This window comes from Trifolium pratense, linkage group LG2 (genome assembly GCF_020283565.1).
Source record: "Trifolium pratense cultivar HEN17-A07 linkage group LG2, ARS_RC_1.1, whole genome shotgun sequence".
Lineage (NCBI taxonomy): Eukaryota > Viridiplantae > Streptophyta > Magnoliopsida > Fabales > Fabaceae > Trifolium > Trifolium pratense.
This window is the reverse complement of record NC_060060.1, coordinates 20,241,804-20,263,451: the sequence shown is the minus strand read 5'-3', so window position 1 is coordinate 20,263,451 and position 21,648 is coordinate 20,241,804. Positions and strand designations below refer to the sequence as shown.

Sequence of the window (21,648 nt, the reverse complement as noted above, 5' to 3'; positions counted from 1 at the left end):
AATAATTTTTTAATAGCACATAATTAGTTTTTTCCCATTATCATATATTAAATACGACTCTTAGAATCATTAATATAAATTATCACAACTAAATGCATGCATGATACCACTGGGTACATTATGAAATTTAAATTAAAAAAATCAAATAATGAATATTAATAAATCATATATAATTGGTTTTTCTTCACTTTCGTGTATTAAACATGATTTTTGAGTCGCACATATCTATCACAAAAAACAACACCAACCAAAAACATGGATATATAACACGTCCACTATATTTTAAAAATAATTTAATCAATCTAATTCCTTATGTATTCCTATTATAGGATACTAGTGAACGTGCTCGTCTGTGTGGCCCAATTTTATGAAAATAAAATGTGTTAGAAAATGTAAATGATTTGATGAAAATAAAAAAGTATAGAAGTTACTTTTTATTTGAGAGAAGAAGTTACTAAAATAGAAGTTAAACAAATGTGGAAGTTAAAGAAGAAGTATAAAAAAAAAAATAAAAAAAAAAACTATTATGAGTATTATGGGAATTACAAAAAAAGGCTACACCAAAATTTGAGTATTCCCTTTATTATTAGTTTAGATACATGTTGTGCCACTTATGTTAAACTTAGATAATATACATCATAAAATATTGATTACTTCTTTATCTCCTATTTTCTTTTTCATATATTCTGTTGTATTTTTTCGGCTTTTCACCACCAGTTGAATCTGGTTCGGGGGTCAGTTCTGGCATCAAGAGGCTAATTTTGAATATTAATAAATCATATACAATTGCTTTTCAAATTTATATAAGTTTTTTGTCCCTATAAATATTTCAAATTATGTTTTTAAACCTAAAAAAATTCAATAAGTTTTAGTCCCTAAATATTTTCCTTATTGTGTTTGCAACAATACTTGTGATACAATTTTACTCGTTATATTTGCAAAGTCTAGCGACGTGTAAGTATGTAAATTTGGCATAATTCTATTTTTCCTTCATTTGTACTGTATATAGGAGTTTTCAATAAAACCGATTAAGCTGAACCAAACCATCAACTACATTGACCAATGACCAGTTCTCTAAAAACCGAAACAATTTTAATAAATACAAGAAATCTATTAAAAAGTCATTAAATTTATTGGTGAGTAAAATGTCAAATACCCTCCGAAATTTCAAAATTTGTCAAATACTCCATGAATTTTGAAAATAAGCAAATACCCCATCTGAAATTGTAATACGTCAATCAAATTGCACTCTGCTTCGTTTACTCCGTCTATTTTGATGAGGAAAAGTTGGATGAGACAAAAATTGATAAAGAGTATGATGTTGGTGATTGATGTTTTTTGTCTGATTCTGAATATGATGGCTTAGATTGGTCTATTGGATGGTTAAAACCTCTTGGTTCTGATTTTGAAAGCAATGATCATGATGATGAGAACGATTTTGGTGATGATAGTTTTGTTATTTTGGTTCTTGTTATTCATCTGGTTGCAAAGAGGTTGAAGACTTAAAAAATGTGTTTTTGAAGTCTCAAAATAGACGAAGTAAACGGAGTAAGGGGCAATTTGATTGATGTTTTACAATTTCAGGAGAGTATTTGCCTATTTCCAATTTTCATTGGGGTATTTGACAAATTTTTAAATTCTAAGAGGTATTTGGCAATTCACTCATTTATTAGTAACTGAATGTCGATAGGTGGTAAATTCACCACCGTCGACCGTCTCACTGCCATGATTTTTTTTGCTTTAACATGTTATTTTTTTTATTTTTTATATAAAGCATTGAAGATTTTTACTGCAATTTGAATCCACGATTTTAGCTTCAATATTTCTAATTTATTCATTCAAAAAGCATTGAGTGATTGCAAGTTGTAGGTCATGATTTTAGTTTCAGATCTCCTAAATCATGAATCAAAATTCTTCGTTCTTTCATTTTCTTTTAGAAAATCTCACTGGATCGAACTATTAAAATATGGAATGTGCTGGAAATTTTGTTGTTGTCCTGCTGCAATATATCAACCGACTGGATTTATCCATGTAGTTTAATTTTATATATCAATAATAAATAAAAAACAATAGATGTACTTAAAAGAAACCAATAAAATCTCATTTATTTTTCTTTTTCAGTGCATACTATTTCAAAATAAAATCATTTTTTAAAACTTAAGCAAACGTACCCTTAGAGTTCTGTTGTAAAAAAATGAAAGTAAAATTTGACAAAAGATTATTTTTTCTAAAAATCAAACTTAGATTCTACCGAACACACTCATTTCGTCTATATATAAGCAAAAAACCATTTTTTAGATTCATTCGATAATTAATGTATGTGGTTTATGATAGAGACCATATGTTAGTTGGAACGACATTAAACACTTTGGAGGGGGGTGAATAGAGCTTTCCGAGTTTAGCAAGCGAAAGCATTTTAAAAGTTTATCTTCAAAAACTACAATTGGAATGACTATTTCAATACCAACAAACTAAGACAAATAAACGAACAGTCATGAATGTTATAAAAAGCGCATAAGAGATGTTTAATCGAAATTTTATTCAATATGATATAAGGAATATTATTGAATACAATTTTCGATGAAACAATACAATAATCAACAAGTACAACTTTGGTAAACTATCACCTTATCAAACTTTCGATTGTTTTACTTTAATATTTAACACTATGCTAAACACAAAGTCAACAAATTAAGGGTAAATAGGTTTATCCTGCAAAGTATGCAAATTTTGGTTTACCCCCTGTAATTTTTTTTTGGATCACCCCATGTAATGTGAAGATTCTCTAGTTTATCCCCTTATGAAAAATGTTGATCTAAGATTCCACAAAAATGATGACGTGATATGGTCAGTCAGGGGTAAACCAAAACTCGTTAACATTACATGTGGCAAAATGATGAAATCTTAAGTAAACATTTTTCATGGGGGGATAAACCAGATAATCTTCACATTACAATGGGGTAAGCCATCTTCCTATTTTTCTTACGCATGACTCGAGTCATGAATAAAAAAAAAAACATTAATCGAGTCATTTTGTTAAACCAAGCATAAACCTGAATTTTGAGCTCCATGACTCGAGTCATGTCAATGAAAAATTGATTTTTTGCTACTCTATGATATACATGACTCGATTAGGGAATCCCGATGAGCATGACTCAATTTATGGGTATAAAACACATTTTTCAATACTTAAGAGTAGAAATTCAATTTTTTCAAACTGAACCGTATTTGAACTTATTCACATCGGTAATTTTAAGTTTAATTTGATATATACTACCATTAAAAATATTTCTCTCAATCTTTGGACAATTTAAGAAAAATTTCAAGTTCATAAGTGATAATTCTAATGCTTAGTAAATAAAAACGAAAAGGAGCATCACATCATTAAAATATAAATAGAATAGTGTAGCTACAAGCCTACAACAAATATATTAATTATTATTATTATTATTATTTTCTTTGGTACAACAAATATATTAATTATTATATGAACCAAGAAAAAAAATCAAATTTTGTTTATATATGATATCGGAGAAGTGAGTACTCACAAAGAAAGATTCAGATTGTGTGCAGTCGGTCAACAATGACTGCAGTGCAATCAGCCCAATAACCACTGTCTGATTAAGATCGGATGATCCAAAATTTAATCTTAAATTTTCTGTTTATAAACATTAAAATTTGATTATAAATTCTAAACGTCAGATCTTAATCAAACAATCCATATACACTTACTGTAGACAGTCAGACTGCACTAAATCTCAATGCCACAAAGAAACCTCATTAAGCACCGACGTGTTTAGTTTAAGCGAAGAAAAACACATAAACTAATGAATGAATTTGGATTAAGATACTCCCTCCCTCCCAATTTGATTGACACAGTTGACTGTTGTGCACTATTCACACATATTGTTTTGACTTTTATTATTATACAATTAAAAATATTATTCATCAAAATTGTGCATCAACATGCGTAAAATAATCAACTGTATCAATCAAATTGAGACAAAAAAAATATAGTCTAAATTCATTCATTCATTTCCGAATTTTTTCTTTCTTTCCTTTATCTTTCCCTAAATCTAAAAACACCCTTGTTTGGGTAAATGTTGAAAGTTGAAAATGAGTGAAATTGAGGGAGTAGTAGACCAATAGGTAGGTATACAATACCCCACACATGCGCATGTGTTACCAAACCAATTTCTTCATAGCCATCTTCCTCACCAACCCAACCAACAACCTCATAATTCCCCTCTTCCTTATTTTTTTCTTCTTCTCCAAACAAAAAAAAACACGAAGCTTTCAACTATAAATTGACCCATCACACAAAACCACATCGTTCGTTCATCTCTTCGTTAGATCCAACTACCCATTTCACCTGCATCACCCCCTTCCGGTAATTCCAAAATCCTCACTCTCTTGCATGTTTCAATTTGTTCTCTTCAATTTGCTGAATCATAAAGCTTTGATTTTTATCTCAAATTTGAAGTTCTTTGAAGTTAATTTGAAATGGGTTTTTTATTTTTCATAAAAAAATCATATGGGGTTTAATCCCTTAATGAAGTTTTATGTTTGATTGAATTATTTGATAATTGAGTTAGTTTGTTGATGAAATAGATTAAGAAAGAAATGAAGATTTTATGTTTGGAATCATTTGATAATTGAGTTATGAATTAGTTGGTTGATGAACTAGATTTCGAAGAAATGATTATTTGATAATTGAGTTAGTTGGTTGATGAACTAGATTGAGAAGAAATGACGATTTTTATGTTTGAATTTATTTGATAATTGAGTTACTTTGGTTGATGAACTGAACTAGATTAAGAAGAAATGGCGCGCAAGAAGATCAGAGAGTATGATTCCAAGAGATTGTTGAAGGAACACTTTAAGAGACTTTCTGGCAAGGACTTACCGATCAAGTCTGCACAAGTAAGTATTCTTAATCATGAGTTAGCAAGTTTAAACATTTATTTTGTTATAATGTGACTGATTAGTTATTAAGTATGAATTTATAGTATATGAAGTCTATCACATAAAATTTGTAAATTCAAGACTGTTTCACTTTTACTAAAAGTAGGAAAGTATAATTGTTTGTATATTTGGCTAAGTAGCTTAATTAAGTGCTTATTTGACAATAGCTTGTCGCACAAGAATTTGGGTTTATCTGGATTGGAATATTCGAGTTTATCTACTGACATAAGCATTTGTTGGTTGGATAAAAGTTTAAAAATGTCAATTTTTTAGAAATCAATAGGCTTCCACAATGTTGCCTTGATTCAGTTTAGTGTGCATGTTGGATTTGTGTTGTGTCGAGTAATGAATTTGTTTTGGTGCGTGCTTTAAGGTTACGGAGGCCACTGACTTCACCGAGTTGCAAGACAAGGAACCTTGGCTTTCTTCTTCTAAATTGGTTGTGAAACCTGACATGTTATTTGGGAAGCGTGGTAAAAGTGGTTTGGTTGCTTTGAATTTGGATTTGGCACAGGTTGCTTCATTTGTGAAAGAGCGTCTTGGTAAAGAGGTGTTTTTTCCTTCCCTGGATCTGTACTTCAAACCGACATTCATGATATTTGCATTTTATATTACTTTTTAGTTGTTTTAAGTATTTTCCTTTCAACCCTTTTGATATATTTTAGTCATGTGTTTATTGAACATATAGGTTGAAATGGGTGGATGCAAGGGACCGATAACAACTTTTATTGTTGAACCTTTCATCCCGCATAATGAAGAGTTTTACCTTAACATCGTCTCTGACAGACTTGGGAACAGCGTAAGCTTTTCAGAATGTGGAGGAATTGATATTGAAGAGAATTGGGATAAGGTACTGCAACAAATACTTTTCATCTTGGAGATTGAATGCTATCTGTGCTTTGCATGTATAAAATTTTCCGTTTATCATCCATAAGCTACAAAGTGGTTTTTTCATATTTCAGGTTAAGACTGTATTTGTTCCAACAGGAGTATCTTTTACTTCAGAAATTGTTGCTCCACTTGTTGCAACCCTTCCCTTGGAGGTAAATTCAACTTAACTGCAAATTTGTTATTTTATAAACAAACTAACTTTGGACCTTTTATGAACATTTTTATATTTATGCATATTATTCAATGTGATTGATTACCCTGGACATTTTTTTAGATCAAAGGAGAAATCGAGGAATTTCTCAAGGTGATTTTCACTCTGTTTCAAGGTATACAAACTAACAAAATATATATTAAGACACCACTGTACCGTTTTCTTTAAATTTATATATTTATTTGTTTACTTTGCTTTTGTGTTAGACCTGGATTTCACTTTCTTGGAGATGAATCCTTTCACATTGGTTGATGGAAAGCCTTATCCATTGGATATGAGAGGCGAGCTAGACGACACTGCTGCTTTCAAGAATTTCAAGAAGTGAGTTTTTTCTCTTTAACAAATGCCAAGTGTTAGTTTTGAGGACAGCATACTTGTGCTAATTCATACTGATGGATATTTTTCAGTAATTATTTTTAAATGAACAGACGTTATCGTGATGGTTGCAGGTGGGGTAACATTGAATTTCCACTGCCATTTGGAAGGGTTTTGAGTGCCACCGAGTCTTTCATTCATGGATTAGATGAAAAGGTACAGCAATATAACTCTGACCTAAATGTACTCTCTTATTCAATTTAGTTAAGACTATGTATGTCCAGAAAATATGTGTGCGTTGTGCGTGTATGTACATTTTTTTTTTAACTTCTTATATGCGGTTAATATTCTGAATAACCCCTAGAGGAATCTTGCGTAATTAAAAATGCTGCAGTTTAATTGAATTTCTCATAAGTTATGTCATATGTGACACCGACATTTCAGATTGAAGGTGTGTCTGGTGTTTAACATTAAATTTCTCATAAGTTATGTGACACCAAACACGTAGTTACATTCAATCACTTCTATTTTTTAAAATTATTACTTGTGATGTGTCAGTATGTGTATGTATCAATAACTTTTGATAAGTGAAATAATACTATTACTTATAGTTATGATTTGATGTTATCAGTTAATTTAAACACTTGTTTAATTTTTGCAGACAAGTGCATCTCTAAAATTCACTGTGCTGAACCCAAAGGGACGAATTTGGACAATGGTTGCTGGTGGAGGTGCTAGTGTCATCTACGCTGACACAGTGAGTTTCTCTTATTTTTGAAACAATATTCATTCTTAATCTCCATATTTGCAGCATGAAGTGACAACTTTTATGCTAAATAATATTATTAAAACAGGTAGGAGATCTTGGCTTTGCAAATGAGCTTGGAAACTATGCAGAATATAGTGGTGCGCCCAATGAAGAGGAGGTTTTGCAGTATGCCAGAGTTGTAATTGATGTAATTAATTTTCACTTTTGCTTTATTTTTAATGTACATATCAATTTAGAGATTGAAAAATGGAGTGACATGAACAGCCAGTCCTCGATTTAAGTGTCGAAAGCTATGTAGGTAGCACTAACACTTCTAATTGAAGGCGTGTCTGGTGCTTGACACGTGTTAGTGTTCGATACTGATTACAATCAATTACTTCTATTTTTTTCAAATGATTAAATTGTGTTGACGTGTTGGTTGGTGTCAGTATCGTGTCCGGTGTCTGTAACTCTGTTGTACACTTGTACTTCATAGATCTGAAGATACTAGAGTTATTCTGTAGCTGCAATAATCTCTTTTATTTCTTTCCAGTGTGCAACTGCAGATCCTGATGGCCAAAAAAGGGCTCTTGTTATAGGAGGAGGCATAGCTAACTTTACAGATGTTGCTGCTACTTTTAGTGGCATAATCCGGGCACTAAAGGAGAAGGTAATACAACGATCATATAACTTTTCATAGTTGTATCACGAGAGTCTTCTTGTAGTATATAGTTGATTGATTTTTGAGCTACTGCGATCCAGGAATCAAAGTTAAAGGCAGCAAGAATGCACATTTACGTAAGGAGAGGCGGTCCGAACTACCAAAAGGGTCTAGAGAAAATGCGAGCACTTGGAGACGAAATTGGCATCCCAATTGAGGTTAGTTAATTAATCAACTCTTTTATCGATATGAAAAATTGTTTGGAGGAACGGTTTATTAATCCTTTTGGATAACTTCATTACAGGTTTATGGACCTGAAGCAACAATGACTGGTATATGCAAAGAGGCAATACAGTGCATTACTGCTTCTGCTTAAGTATCCATTCAGGTCAATGCTTCTTTAGTGTCCGTGTCATTTACAAATTTGAAGTGAACATTGATTTGTAATTTCCTTCTCATTCTCGGAATTTGTACATTTAGTTACACCGTCCAAAAAGAGTGGTTGGGAATGTTGTCTCAGTTTTTTTCTTATAGAATTTTATGGTACTGTCTTGATACAATAAAGAGTTTTTTCGTGTGACTGATACCTTGTTCTGTGTGTTGATATACTTTCTTCCGCTCTCCCTTAGTCTTAATAATGTGAGTCGAGCACTAAGCATCAAGTATGGCACTTAATTGTGAGCAGGCCTGTTCATGAAAATTGAACCGAACTGGAAAAACAATACACTCAAACTGAACTTGGTATCAAGTTTAGTGCACTAGGTTCTAAGTTTGACATGAACTGTGTATGCAAAACCAAAACCAAATTGAACATTGTTTTTTCATGGCTTACAATGCTTGCTTCTGAAGCAAATGTCAGTGGTTTGAACATAATGTTTCAATAACACAAATAATTGAAATTAGCATTGAAAGAATGATTAAATTACACCCGTGTAACATTTGAATAATGTTACACTGTTCAATAATATTTTAACAAATACAAATTTGTATTAACACGTGAACTTTTTATTAACAACAACGGAGTACATGAACATAAAATCAACAAATACATAAACATATATTAAAAAGTGATATGAATTAAACACAAGACTCTGGAATAAATAGATCAGGTTACTTCATCTTCATTGGATTCAATATGAATCATATCTCACCAGGGTCACATTTAACTTCATTGGTCTGTTAGTAGTATGCTAAGAGAAACTCAGTGGCGGAGCTAGCCCAAAAAATGGGGGCGGGCCGCTATAAATATAAATCGAATACCCAAAAAGATTACTAAAAAAAACATATCATATTGAGGGTGTATCTAATTTGAATATCTAAAAATAGTCAAAAGATGGACATAAATAAATTTTAAAACTATATTATAAAATTAAAATTTTGTTAACAAAAGATTGATCAAACATGAATTTTTATACACTAATTAAAATTCTATTTTAAATAAAATTTTGAGTACTTTATTACAAAATAAATTACACATTTTAAAAATATTTATAAATTATCAAACAATAAAACATTTGAAGGGATCCTACAAAAAGGAAATTAGAAAGGATATTTGACTTATTAATAATAGAGAATTTTTTTTATTCCAGAACTATTAAAGGGAGGCTAATAACCCTCTAAATTAGAATGTGAACTTCTAAATAGAGGGGGTTTATAACTCCCGCAAACTGGAAAGCAGGAAAATGGGGATTGGAAACAAACTATTTACCGGGGCGGGTCATGGCCCTATCCAGCCCATGAGGGGCTCCGCCCCTGGAGAAACTAGAAAACATGATTCTCACATCAACGTCGACGTTGATGCATAACAAATTGGTTTTCTCCTTGTTATAGTAAATGATGTTTTTAGGATCCTAAAGAATGTGGGTGAAGATGTGGGGATCGTACGTATATGAAAACATTTTGAGTTCTAGAATCCAAATTCTTTTTTTAAGTATTGGAGTCCTATAACTCGAGCGTGCTTTTTTTTAAAAAAAATTTAATGGGTGGTGAGGCGAGTTTGAATACCGGTGATGAATTTCTTTTTTTATCAATATTTAAATCTGAGAATTACAAACCTGTTTCGCGTTCTATAACTTGAGCATAATATTTTATTTATTTATTTTTTTAAAAAAAGCAGGGCACAAGAGAAACAAGGGGTGTGAAAAGAAATTACCACTTTATGGTTTATAGTTTTATAACTTATAGTTTGATATAAGTTAGTACAGTAGTATGCTAAAAGAAAAAAAACTTATATAGTTTGATATAATTTTTATGTCTAATGTATTCTTTTTCAAGTAAGTTTACGGTGTAATAAACATGTTTATGATGTAATTTTTGTCTAATTTCTTAATAAAAATTTTTATATTCAATTTGCCTACCATTTCATTTTCGTTTCCTAAATTTGTTTTGTTTATGTTGTTGTTATCCCTGTAACAGAAGGGTTCGCTGGTTAACTGCGAAACCCTTCACAATTCACTGCATACCCAACGAACCATCTTGTAGTTCACTGCATAACCAGTGAACACCTCCTAGATCAGAACTAGACATGTTCTATTTCGATAAATTTAAATACATAACCATGCAGATATACATAAATCAGTTTAAATACACAAGTTGTAACAAACTAACCATACATAAACTATAAAAATTATCCAGACATATTTATACAAAACCATTAATTTGTCCATACATAAAAAACTGTAGATGTTGGAGTTGAGACCAAAAAAAAAACTGTCACTCACTACTTAACCAGCCAGGACCGTATCCGAGGGGGGCGAAGAAGGTGACGGCCCTAGGCTCCTACAAATTAGGGACCCAAAATAATTTTTTGGGGGTATATTAATATTACATATGCCAAAATATATAAAATAAATAAGGGTCCGCTTGAAATACTTATTTTTTAGCTTATGCAAAACAACTTATACAAATAAATAATTTTTTTATGTATTATTATATTATAGATTTGTCAAGGTAGTTTATTAAAAAACAGCTTATAATAATACAATTTATGTTAGTTGGAACTTATAAATTAACATAATAAAAACTTATTTATTTGCATAAGTTGTTTTGTATAATCTCAAAAATAAGCTATTCCAAATATACCATAAATACCAAATTTTTTAATGGTTAAAAATAATGTGTCTAAATAGATTTTGAAGATTTTAAATTTAAATATATTTTAGATTTATATTTACAATAATACATTGTTAGGAATAATTATTTATATTTACAATGATATATCATAAGAAGTTGCAATCTAAATTAAACGTGCGTCGAAGTTACAATAATAATGAAAAAAAGTGGAGGCTATAATGTTGTACTTTAAAAATATAGAAATGAAGATTTTCCATCTAGCATGAATATTGTCAAAAGTCTTGCATTTGATATATAGGTGTTGACACTTCCAACAAAGCATTGTAGCTTTATGAAAAGTCAATGTGACGAAAATGATAATGATGATGAATATAATCATCCGAAGAATATTTTAGAGTCAATTATTTTTTGATGGTTGTTGACATGACAGTAATTCATTAAAAAAAAATAGATTTTAGCAGTTGAATTCAATGTTTTTTAAGAATTAAAATATGCCTAAATTATAAGGTTGTTCATAGGCCACCAAAATCATAAAAACGGGCATCTAACCAGCAAACTCAATTTACAAGTCGGAGTGCATTTTGGTCATTTTAAGAAACAACAAGGAAGGTGAAAAAAAAAATCTCAACAAAGTTTCCTTGTCGGAGTTGTTTATCTCTTGATCGAAAAAGGCTTATCTTGAGACGATTTATTGCTTTGGAAAAGCAAAAAACTTAAATATTAGAAACTTTTTTCATGCCTTCACAACTGGTCTTCACACCTCAAATTTCTCAAAACTCCAATTTTTTTATTATAAATAGTATTTGACTACTCCCCCGTCCTTATATATAAGACCTAGATTCATTACTGCACGTACGCCAATGCACAATTTTAATCATTAATATTTTTAATTGTCTAAAAAATTATAAAAACTATAAAAATTATAAAAATTTAATATTTTGAAAATACTCATTAAAATAAAATAAACAAGATTTTATATGCTAATATTTACATTTATATATTATGAAAAAAATACGGTCAAAACTAGATAAATCAATAGTATATTTTAGTCAAAATAGCTGTATAAAAAGGGACGGGGAGAAGATATTTTTATAATAAATTACAAAAATAAGTGTATATTCTAGAAAACTCAAATGGTGATTTTATGAATTAAGTATGTATATGTGTACCAAAACACTGTAGCATAAATGATGGATACTTAAACTTCTTATTTGTTAAAGATTCAATTTCTAACCGGTGCGTATGAAAAATATTTGCTAAAAAGGATTAATTTATTAGATGAATTTCAGTTATATCAAAGATCAATCTTTGTTTCTGCATCCAAAGAATATCTTGATTTATTAAAATAAAATAAGTGTATGTGATAAAGTTCAAATTTTGAATTTTATATAGATATGAGGTACAACGACAAGTGCAAACACTATTTAAAAAATAAAATATAAATTATTTCTATTTAATTATATTTTTTGTGGAGTTGAAAATATTAGAAGTAATAATAATAAAAAAAAAAAACACCCTTTCTACATTTTGATTTGTAAATTGGCCTTCTAGAAGTGGCCTGATGACCCACACAAGAAAATCAACAATAGTGACTTTCCCCATAAGGGTAAGCCAGCCTTTTATTAAATTAAGGGTGTCGTTAACATCTGCATATAGGGCACATGTTAAGGTTTCTATAATTAATACTTAAAAGATATAATACACATGTTTCCAAAAAATATTTTTATATTTGTATTCTTAACATGTGTCTTAGGTGCACATGTTAACATTTGCCTTAAATTAAATATTGTAAAACACAACATGTTTCTAGAAGGAACATGTGTAACTTTGACTTTTTACTAACGTCTTTACCACTCGGCTCTGTGTATAGACCTTTCTATTTTATTTTGACTAAATTTCATGTATAGAACTTTCTTAAATATTATCTTTTTAATAAATTTTACTTCAAATTTATTATTTTTTTATTTTTTAGTTACCATAATATTGGTACAAAATTTCCACCGTCCTTAACGATGTTTAATCTCTATCAGAGAACCTGTGGAGCACACAACGTGGTCTTCAAACCGAATTTTTTACATACGCATGAGTTATGAATCGAACCTTTAATCACATGTTTAATAGTATCAAGACTCTTACAAAATCGGCTTGTAAAGTGAGGATTGCCTCTAGTTTATAAACACTTAGTCAGACCATCCCATAAACCGATATGAGACTTCTTAACACAACTCCTCGCGCCAAACGTTATGGGCTTAAGGCGCGAATATGAAAGGTGGAGGGCCCGATCAGAAACCTGATTGCGGACGGCCCGACAAAGTGGCCCAGCGAATCGTGGATATGCTCTGATACCATCTTAGAATTGAGTATTGAGTCTAATTCATCCTTACAAAACCGGCTTTGTAAGGATGATTTAGACTCAATACTCAATTCTAATTAAGATGATATTAGAGCATAGAAAAATATCAAAGAAAACAATTACCTTAATTCATGAGTTAGACCCAACTTTCAATTCTAAGATAATATATATGACAAAACTATTCCTCAATTTTTTTTAACATAACTATATTTCTAAAATTAAATTCAAACTAAATAACTACCTGATTAAGTTGAAAGATACTTTTACTACAGTGTTGTTTGATTTATTTCGATATCTTTAAAGATTGTTGAAGAATGAAGATATATAAACAAGACAACTAACTGGACAAGTTTTTTTTTTTTGTTACACTAGACAAGAAAATTTTAATTGTTATTTTACTGTAATTTCGTACTTCCTTTTTATATTTCTCTAAAAGCTTGACTGTTTTTTTTGACAAAGGTCAAAAAAAAAAAAAACTTGACTGTTTTAAATTGTTGAAATTCCATATTTCACGCCTTAAAGAACAACAGAACAACAAAGCGGTGTGAATGTCATGACGGGTTGTGCCATTGGGACCATTGATTTTGTCGTTCCCTTTTCTTTCTACTTTTTGGGTTAGTTCTACTTAAACAAGGACTAATCAACTCTTTGCTTACTCTATTTTCAATTTTTGGCTATTAATTATCATATGTTGAACTTAATCAGATAATGATCAGCTAATATATGTACTTATGGCATATGTTAGTATGTTACTGTATCAATTCAAGATATAAATTTTATATTAAAAATTGTGCATATTTTTTACAACCTGCATTTTTTTTATAAGTCAAAAGTTGCCTAGTTCAAGAAATATTTATTATTTGTGGAATATTTAACATGTGTCCTTATAATACATTTTAAAGAAGTTTCACATTGGTTGTAAGATGACCTGAATGTATCTTTAAAAGTGAGGGTAATTCTCAATTTATAAGTCGGTTTTGTAGGGTTGAGTTAGACCAAAATCTCAATTCTAAGATGGTATTAGAGTCTCTCCAAGATCCTTTAGGCCACATGTTATCAGGTTTCCGCTATCGGGTCACCCACCGTTTATATCCACGCACCAAATCCAACAGTGCTGGACGTGAGAGAGTGTGTCTAGAAGTCTCACATTAGTTGCAAGATGACAATCTTCACCTTACAAATTGATTTTATATGGTTGAATTAGGCAAAACTTCCAATTTTAAGATACATGTTAGCACGTTCCTATAATAATTCTCTTGTGAACTCATAGATCCATGATTAGATTTTTTTTTTGTTAAACCAAATGTATCATCCGTGCGCAACTGTAGAGACTAATCCCTTCGAGGTAATTGAGATCCATTTAAGGGGTTGACATCTCCCAACAAATGTTTCTCCATACGCACCGGCCAATTGAGATCCATTTAAGGGGTTGACATCTCCCAACAAATGTTTCTCCATACGCACCGGCCAGGAATCAAATTCAGGACCAAATGGTTAAGGGACTTAAATATCTACTACTTGTGCCACACTATGTTGGTTGATTAGATCCGTTTTACTTTTATCTAACCACTAATCACTCTAAAATATAGTATTCATACATGTTTTTCATGAATATTATTTATTTTGATATTATATGCAAATTGAAATATTAAGAATAAAATTGACATTTAAACTAATATTTTTTTTTTTGTTTACAATGAGCTGAGAATCGAACCCAGAACCTATAACGTATTATCCAAATCTCTCACCACTAGACCAAACCTAGTGGTTTACATTTAAACTAATTTATAAATATGAAATAACGTAACAATATATTTTAGTTAATTTTTTTTCCAATTTCCAATTAAAATATTAGGACATTAACATTTGGATCAACATATTCCTTTGACCCCTTAATCAACATCCCACCTTTAAATTTATTACTCCGGTCCTTTTTACAAGGAATATTTTGAGAAAAAAAAAATTAGTCTTTTTCACAAGAAATTTTGATCAATTTTCAAATGTTTTAAATGTTTAATTTCACGTATGCCCTTATTTATTAAGAAAGAGAATATTAAAAATAAGTAAGTTAGTTGAATTAAGAGTAATTAAATAAGGATATACATGAAATATATTTAAATTTATAAGAGTATTAAATTAAAATAACTATGTAAAACGTGCTTCTTTAGTATGTGTAATTTTTTAAAAGTGTTCTTTATAAAAAGGACCGAAGGGAGTATTGTGTTTTTTTTTTACACATATTATTGTGATATTTGGACATTAAAATAGTGAGAATATCGTTTTTTATTTATTTCTATATCTTAATATTTTATTTGGACATTAAAATATTGATGTATAAATTAGTGGATGGTGAGGAGATAGGAATAAAGAAGTAGATAATGGTCGGCGCTGTTTTCCCAACGAAAGTGACATTGACCTACAACATTTTGCAACAGACAAAAGTGTCACATTATGTATACCCAAAAAAGAAGGGCCATAGATAATTTCTATAAGTATGTTTCACTAAATCACTCTCACTCACCAACAAAGAAAATTTTCAGCTATCTTACCAACTCAACTCATGCATAATGTGAGTGCATATCGAGGCACAGACGCATATAATGTTGAGAAGTGGAAGCAAAATACTATCTAATGTTACATACATGCATATTACTCATAAAATTTAAAATATAGAGGCATAGTATCTAAATGTGTTTTCTTTAATTTTCTACTTTATAACATTTCATTAATCTGTATGTGTTCAATACAAATTGATACAAGATTTGCAAACTGGTTGTAGATGTGACCATCTGAGTTTATTAAATTATAGACAAATACTCAAATTTCTCTTTTGTTATTAATTGTCCGTATAGATACCGTAAAATAAAAATTATGGGTGTATTGAATTGAGATTTTATGAGATAATTTTGACAAAAAAAAATCTTGATGATTTTATGAGATTTTGTTGGACTATATTGATTTTGTGATATTTTAAATAGTTTTTTACAATCAAGATTTTTAACACGTGATTTGATTGAATTTTGAGAGATTTTTTTGAAAAGATTTTTTTACAATTAAGATTTCTTAACACTTTATATATTAATTAGGAAACTTTTGTATATTAGAAAAATTTTAAAAGAATCAATAAATTTTAATAAAAAAAATTATATTTTTTCGGGAATCCAAAGATTTTTTTTAAAAAAAAAACTTACATTTTTTTCACGTATATGTTTCTTTTTTTTTTTTGGTACATTTTTACGTATACGTTCCTAATCACCAGTAAAAAGGTTACCACCACCACCATTAATGGGAAATAGAAGCAGATGAATGTGACGAAAAAAATGTTTGCCGTAATTAATCAAAACTTTGGAAAAAGATGTAGAATTTGTTAAAATATTTTTTGCAAAAAAACATATTTGATAGGTAAAGAAGAAGAAGAAAACCGGTATAATGACGATGAAAGTAAAAGTCTTGATGAGTTTGAAAAATTCTCAAGGCTTTAATTTGGGGAGATTGTTGAAAAATTGAACAAAGAAAAGAAGAAAAAACCGGGTGCAGTGATGATGAACTGCGAAAGTAATAAAGAAGAAGAAGAATTTTGATAGTAAAAAGTCTTTTGAGAGTTCAAAAAAGTCTCAAGGCTTTTAGTGAGATTGTTGAAAAAGTCTGTCAATTGTATTTTCAACTAAAAAGTCTCTCAAAATTCATTCCAAATAAGAATCCATCAAAATCGGTAGACTTTTGAATACCAATAGACATTTTAAAAGTATGAACAAATCTCAATTGAATACCAACGAATTTTGTTGTCCTGAAAAAAAAAATTATTTATCTTGATTGAATACCACAAAATTTATTTAACTTTTTTAAAAGTCTTGATTGAATACTTCAATCTAGTACACCTCCTAATTGTACTTATAGATCAAACTGACTAATAAATCACAAGGTTATATCAGTAAATTACTCATTAATTCTACTATACCTATCCATTTCAATTCGCGTTGATATTATTTTTTGCTAATTAATTATTATGTCATTGATCTATTTAAACAACTACAAAACCCTGTTTGTTAGATTTATTCTTTACAATGGTTTGAAACCTTGGGATAAATTGTTGTTTTTCAACAATTATTGACATAGTAAATTTTTGTTAGCTAATGATGGTACCTGTTATGACTATTTTGACTCGTAGTCATAATAAAATGCGACATGTTTGTGTGGAAATAAAGTTAGATTTGAATCCCGACATTAATACTAGACCGAGTCAATCGCACTATAATAGTAGTTGAGACATGAGAGTGTAAAATGTAGTGTACCGTGTACGTTAAGTCATGAGCGGGACCCCAAGTACCGACACTAGTAAGTAAGCTATACGGAGATAAAATTTGTCACGGATAGGTAGTGGATAACTTAATAGATATACACGGATAAATAAATAGATATTTCAACTATATGTTACTTAATATATATTGATACGGATTTAATGGTATTCACCCCGTATATATCCGTATTAGTTTAAAAAAATTACTTACATATCTTTAGTTATAATATAAAAGAGACTTATATTTCGTATAACTTTGTGATGAACTTTATTTTAATTAGAAATGTATGTATATTATTTTTTTAAAAGAGAAATATGGATATTATATTAAGTTTTGGTAAAAAGAAGAAAAATGAATGTGGTGACTTTGTTATTAAATTGAAAGTGAATTGTACGAATAATATTATGTGTTAATATTTTTTTTTTTACTTCTTTTAAGAAATTTTAGATAATTAGAAAGAAAAAAATTAAAAAGATTATCATTCATAAATATCTGTTAATATTCGCGGATACTTTAAAACCAACGAATTATCTGCTTAGTGAATACCCATACAGATATAAAACGGATAAGAATAACATATTTATCCAATAAAAGGTGGACACGAATATCATACTATATACCTATGTGAATATGTATTTACGAGTAATGGATAAGGCTTCCACCTAACATAGGATAAGTAGGGTCCCAGTATGATTCCGAGCATTATAAAAGCGATATTTACCAAACTTTTTTGAAGTTTTTTGCATGATGTATTCATTTTCAATATGCATGCACTACTAGCTAGTATTCCATTTTTTAAATTAAACACCAACACTTGTGCTCATCGATGTTACACTCGTTTTGCTTATATATGAATTATGAATTGAACTAATATTTATTGGATTAGAAGATAAATAAAGAGTAAAGACACCATATTGTTCTATTACAAAAAATCAAACTTGATTATATTGTTATGTATGATGGAATTAAAAGGATAAAAATCGTAGATATCAATAAGATAGAGTGCATAGGAATACTTATAAGGAAAATACTCGTAAGAATTCATATTAAATAAATATAAATTGATAAAAAAAAATGAATAAAATATACAATGGAATATCTTATCTTATTTATTGAATTATGGGTCTTGCTAACGAGTGCCCCAGAGGCACTCTTTAAGCATTCCATTTAAAGAAACTTTTTATTCAAAAAGTTAAACACTACAATTTCCAATGCGTTGACTTTACGCATTCCGATAAAAATTCTATTAAAAAATTACTATTTAAAGGCTTAAAGAGTGCCTCGGGGGCACTATTTAGCATTTGCCTTGAATTATTAAGAGTAACAACTTCCCTAACTAACTTTCTAACCTTTTGACTAACGTGATAACCTATCAACTAACTCTAATTGATTAATTATACTGTAATATATATGTCAAATTTACGAATACAAATAACCTTGTATACTTCATCTTTTCCACTTTCACGTTAATACTGAACGATTTATTTGACGATATTATACGGATTAAGAAAATTATCAACAAAAATTAAAAGTTGAAATTTATGATTGGGATCCGATTTTCTAAAGTGAACAATTCACTGTATAATATAATATGAGTAATATTAATTATCTGTTGATTAATTTCCTTTTTTGTTGACAAAATTAAGACTAAAGATATTCTTACTTGGACACAATCTTAAATGTAAACCATTTAGGCGCACACCCAATATTAAATAAAAAATAATAGAAAATATGATTAAATGATGTCAAATAAAATGACTAAAATATTTTACTACATTTGGTTTTTTTTTTTTTAATTGCATGTATCCAAATATTTTTCATTTAGGTTTATATAAGAATTGTCCTCTAGGTAGTGTCTATAACGTTGTGGTTCTAGGTCTTGGTACCTTCATTATGGAGGTCCCTAACCCCACAAAAGCACAAACATCGGAATTCAATGATTTAAATCCATTTTTTTTTTGGTGAGAATCTCATGCTTAATATTTTCATTCTACTAATTTTTTTGCTTTTGTCCGCAGGTTTTCTTGGTTTCCCCATGCATCACCTCTCCATTAAAAATTGTCAATCGTACATCATGATCTATTCAATCTTATCTTATCACAAATGCCTCTAGCTTAAGATAACAAATCAAATATTTTGTAGGTACATCGTTAAAATTCGCTACTTTAATGATTCAGATTTGATATTGTGTCTTTAATCAATGCGTGTTTTTTAGAACACTAACTCGATTGTTGAAATTGCCTTCAAATTTAGAAGATCAGAACAAATTAACAGCAGTGCATTGCTGCATTGGCCGCGGGGTGCAATGTTTTAGTGCGATGGCGCTTTTGCTCCCGTAAGCTGCGCGAGGCGCAGACGCGATACCTAACAGTGTTTTAGGGTTTTTTATGCCAATATACAGGTTAGGGTTTAAAGAGAATTCTCTTGGGCAAACATTAGGGTTGAGTATTGATTCATCACATTGGAAACACTTATCAAATTGATTTTTTTGGCCACAGGTAAAGATTGATCGGGCAAATGGTAGAATTAGGATCAACGTTGATTCTTGTAATCTCATTGAGGGAGTTTCTTTGTAAACAAATACTTCATTTGATAGTGGGATGGAGAGTTGCTTTCTCTCCCAGAGTATGTCGTTTTGATCGAACTAGGTAAACAATTTATCGTGTTTTTTTTTCTTCTCGCTGTTTATCTTTTCTTGTGATTGTTATTGTCATTCTCGCTTTATTTGGTTGTTTAATTTATTTACTCCACACATCAAGGTTTATTAGTGTGATGTTAACGAATTTACAACATTGGTAAATATTATTTTGTTTAGTAAGGTCGAATTTTGAACTTATAGCTTATAAGTTCATATGATAAAAAAGATCTATTTGATAAACATTTTTTAAAAAGAACTTGTAACTTATTTTCAAACGTTATTTCAAGTAGTTTATGAGCTTATAGTTTATATTTTTTATTTCAATTTTAATTCTGCCATCTCACTTGAAAAAAATAAATATTAATTAAACATATATTTTTCTGTCATTTTATATTTATAAGTTATTTTAACCGCTAATTTTATCAAACACTACAAATTTAATCAGCTAATTTATTCTGCTAATTTATCAAACATTACAAATTTAATCAACTAATTTATTCACTATATGCTAGTCCGCTACAACCTTTATATGAATATTTTTTAGCAAACAGAGACGTGAATTGAATTAGGCTCTTCAACAAACAAATTAAGTTCCATATTTCTCTCTCTCTCTCTCTCTCTCTCTCTCTCTCTCTCTCTCTCTCTCTCTCTCTCTCTCTCTCTCTCTCTCTCTCTCTCTCTCTCTCTCTCTCTCTCTCTCTCTCTCTCTCTCTCTCTCTCTCTCTCTCTCGATACATCCGTATTGCATTTATTTGAAGTGTTCGGTTTCTTGGTTTTGTGGCTGACATCATCCTATATGTATCCTTATGTTTAGTTTCAAAAGGAAGGGAATTATTAACTCTCAACCGTGGAAGTGATGATGATAATTATTGATTTCGTGTTCAAACAATTGTTAATTTGACATCATATTTTATTTATGGAAAATGCTAAATAGTGCCCCCGGGATACTGTTTAAGGAAGCAAATATAGTAATATGACATTGAACTTTGTGCAGTCAACGTCTCGAAAGTCTAAAAAGTATTATTTTCAATTTAAAAATTTCCTTTTTTGATTTCCTTAACCAGTGCCCCGGGGGCACCGGTTAGCATAACCCTTTATTTATTTTTAAATTTTAAGTAGGTGCGTAAAAAAAAGAAGAGGTGTTCAAAAAAAAAAAGGTGAGTACAATCACCGGGAAATATTTAGTTTAATTGGCCATTTAAAATTAGTTAAATCAAGGAAGAGGGTCTAAGCATTAAAAAAAAAATAGAACGGTAAAATTACAAGGCGCGAAGTTGAAACTCCGTCTACATCAACATCGTAACGATCTCTAATATGATCTCGATAATCATCAAATTAAAAATAGTAAATCCACCATTTTAGCATGAATGTCGTACTTGTCAACCCATTTGACATTAAGTATAGCTTCCTAGTAAATGGAACAATTGCACCTCTCAATCTAGCTTCATTATCTGACAAATTCTTTGAACTATAGCCGGCTTGCACCCATGACATTT

At 29.9% G+C, this 21,648-nt stretch overlaps 1 protein-coding gene across 2 annotated transcripts; it reads left to right on the top strand.

Annotated features, from left to right (window-relative positions):
• The first annotated feature begins 4,088 nt into the window (after window positions 1–4,088).
• LOC123906895 (ATP-citrate synthase alpha chain protein 1) lies at window positions 4,089–8,371 on the top strand. Of its 2 annotated transcripts, none has more exons than XM_045956912.1 (13): window positions 4,089–4,390; window positions 4,814–4,923; window positions 5,339–5,515; window positions 5,654–5,815; window positions 5,928–6,008; window positions 6,131–6,182; window positions 6,274–6,388; window positions 6,517–6,598; window positions 7,044–7,139; window positions 7,237–7,338; window positions 7,684–7,800; window positions 7,893–8,009; window positions 8,096–8,371. In XM_045956912.1, the coding sequence occupies exons 2-13, from the start codon at window positions 4,825–4,827 to the stop codon at window positions 8,165–8,167; spliced, it is 1,272 nt and encodes a 423-aa protein (XP_045812868.1). In that variant the 5' UTR covers window positions 4,089–4,390; window positions 4,814–4,824; the 3' UTR covers window positions 8,168–8,371. The 2 variants fall into 2 exon arrangements, with proteins under 2 accessions (XP_045812868.1, XP_045812867.1); XM_045956911.1 differs by having other exon boundaries at window positions 4,124–4,390; window positions 6,496–6,598.
• Window positions 8,372–21,648: the final 13,277 nt, after the last annotated feature.

Excerpts from the sequence above, each read along its gene's own strand:
- LOC123906895 (XM_045956911.1), top strand. The coding sequence starts at position 4,825 with ATGGCGCGCAAGAAGATCAGAGAGTATGATTCCAAGAGATTGTTGAAG. Across the intron at positions 5,816-5,927 it reads TTGAAGAGAATTGGGATAAG|GTTAAGACTGTATTTGTTCC; the intron begins GTACTGCAACAA and ends TTCATATTTCAG. Across the intron at positions 8,010-8,095 it reads AAATTGGCATCCCAATTGAG|GTTTATGGACCTGAAGCAAC; the intron begins GTTAGTTAATTA and ends ACTTCATTACAG.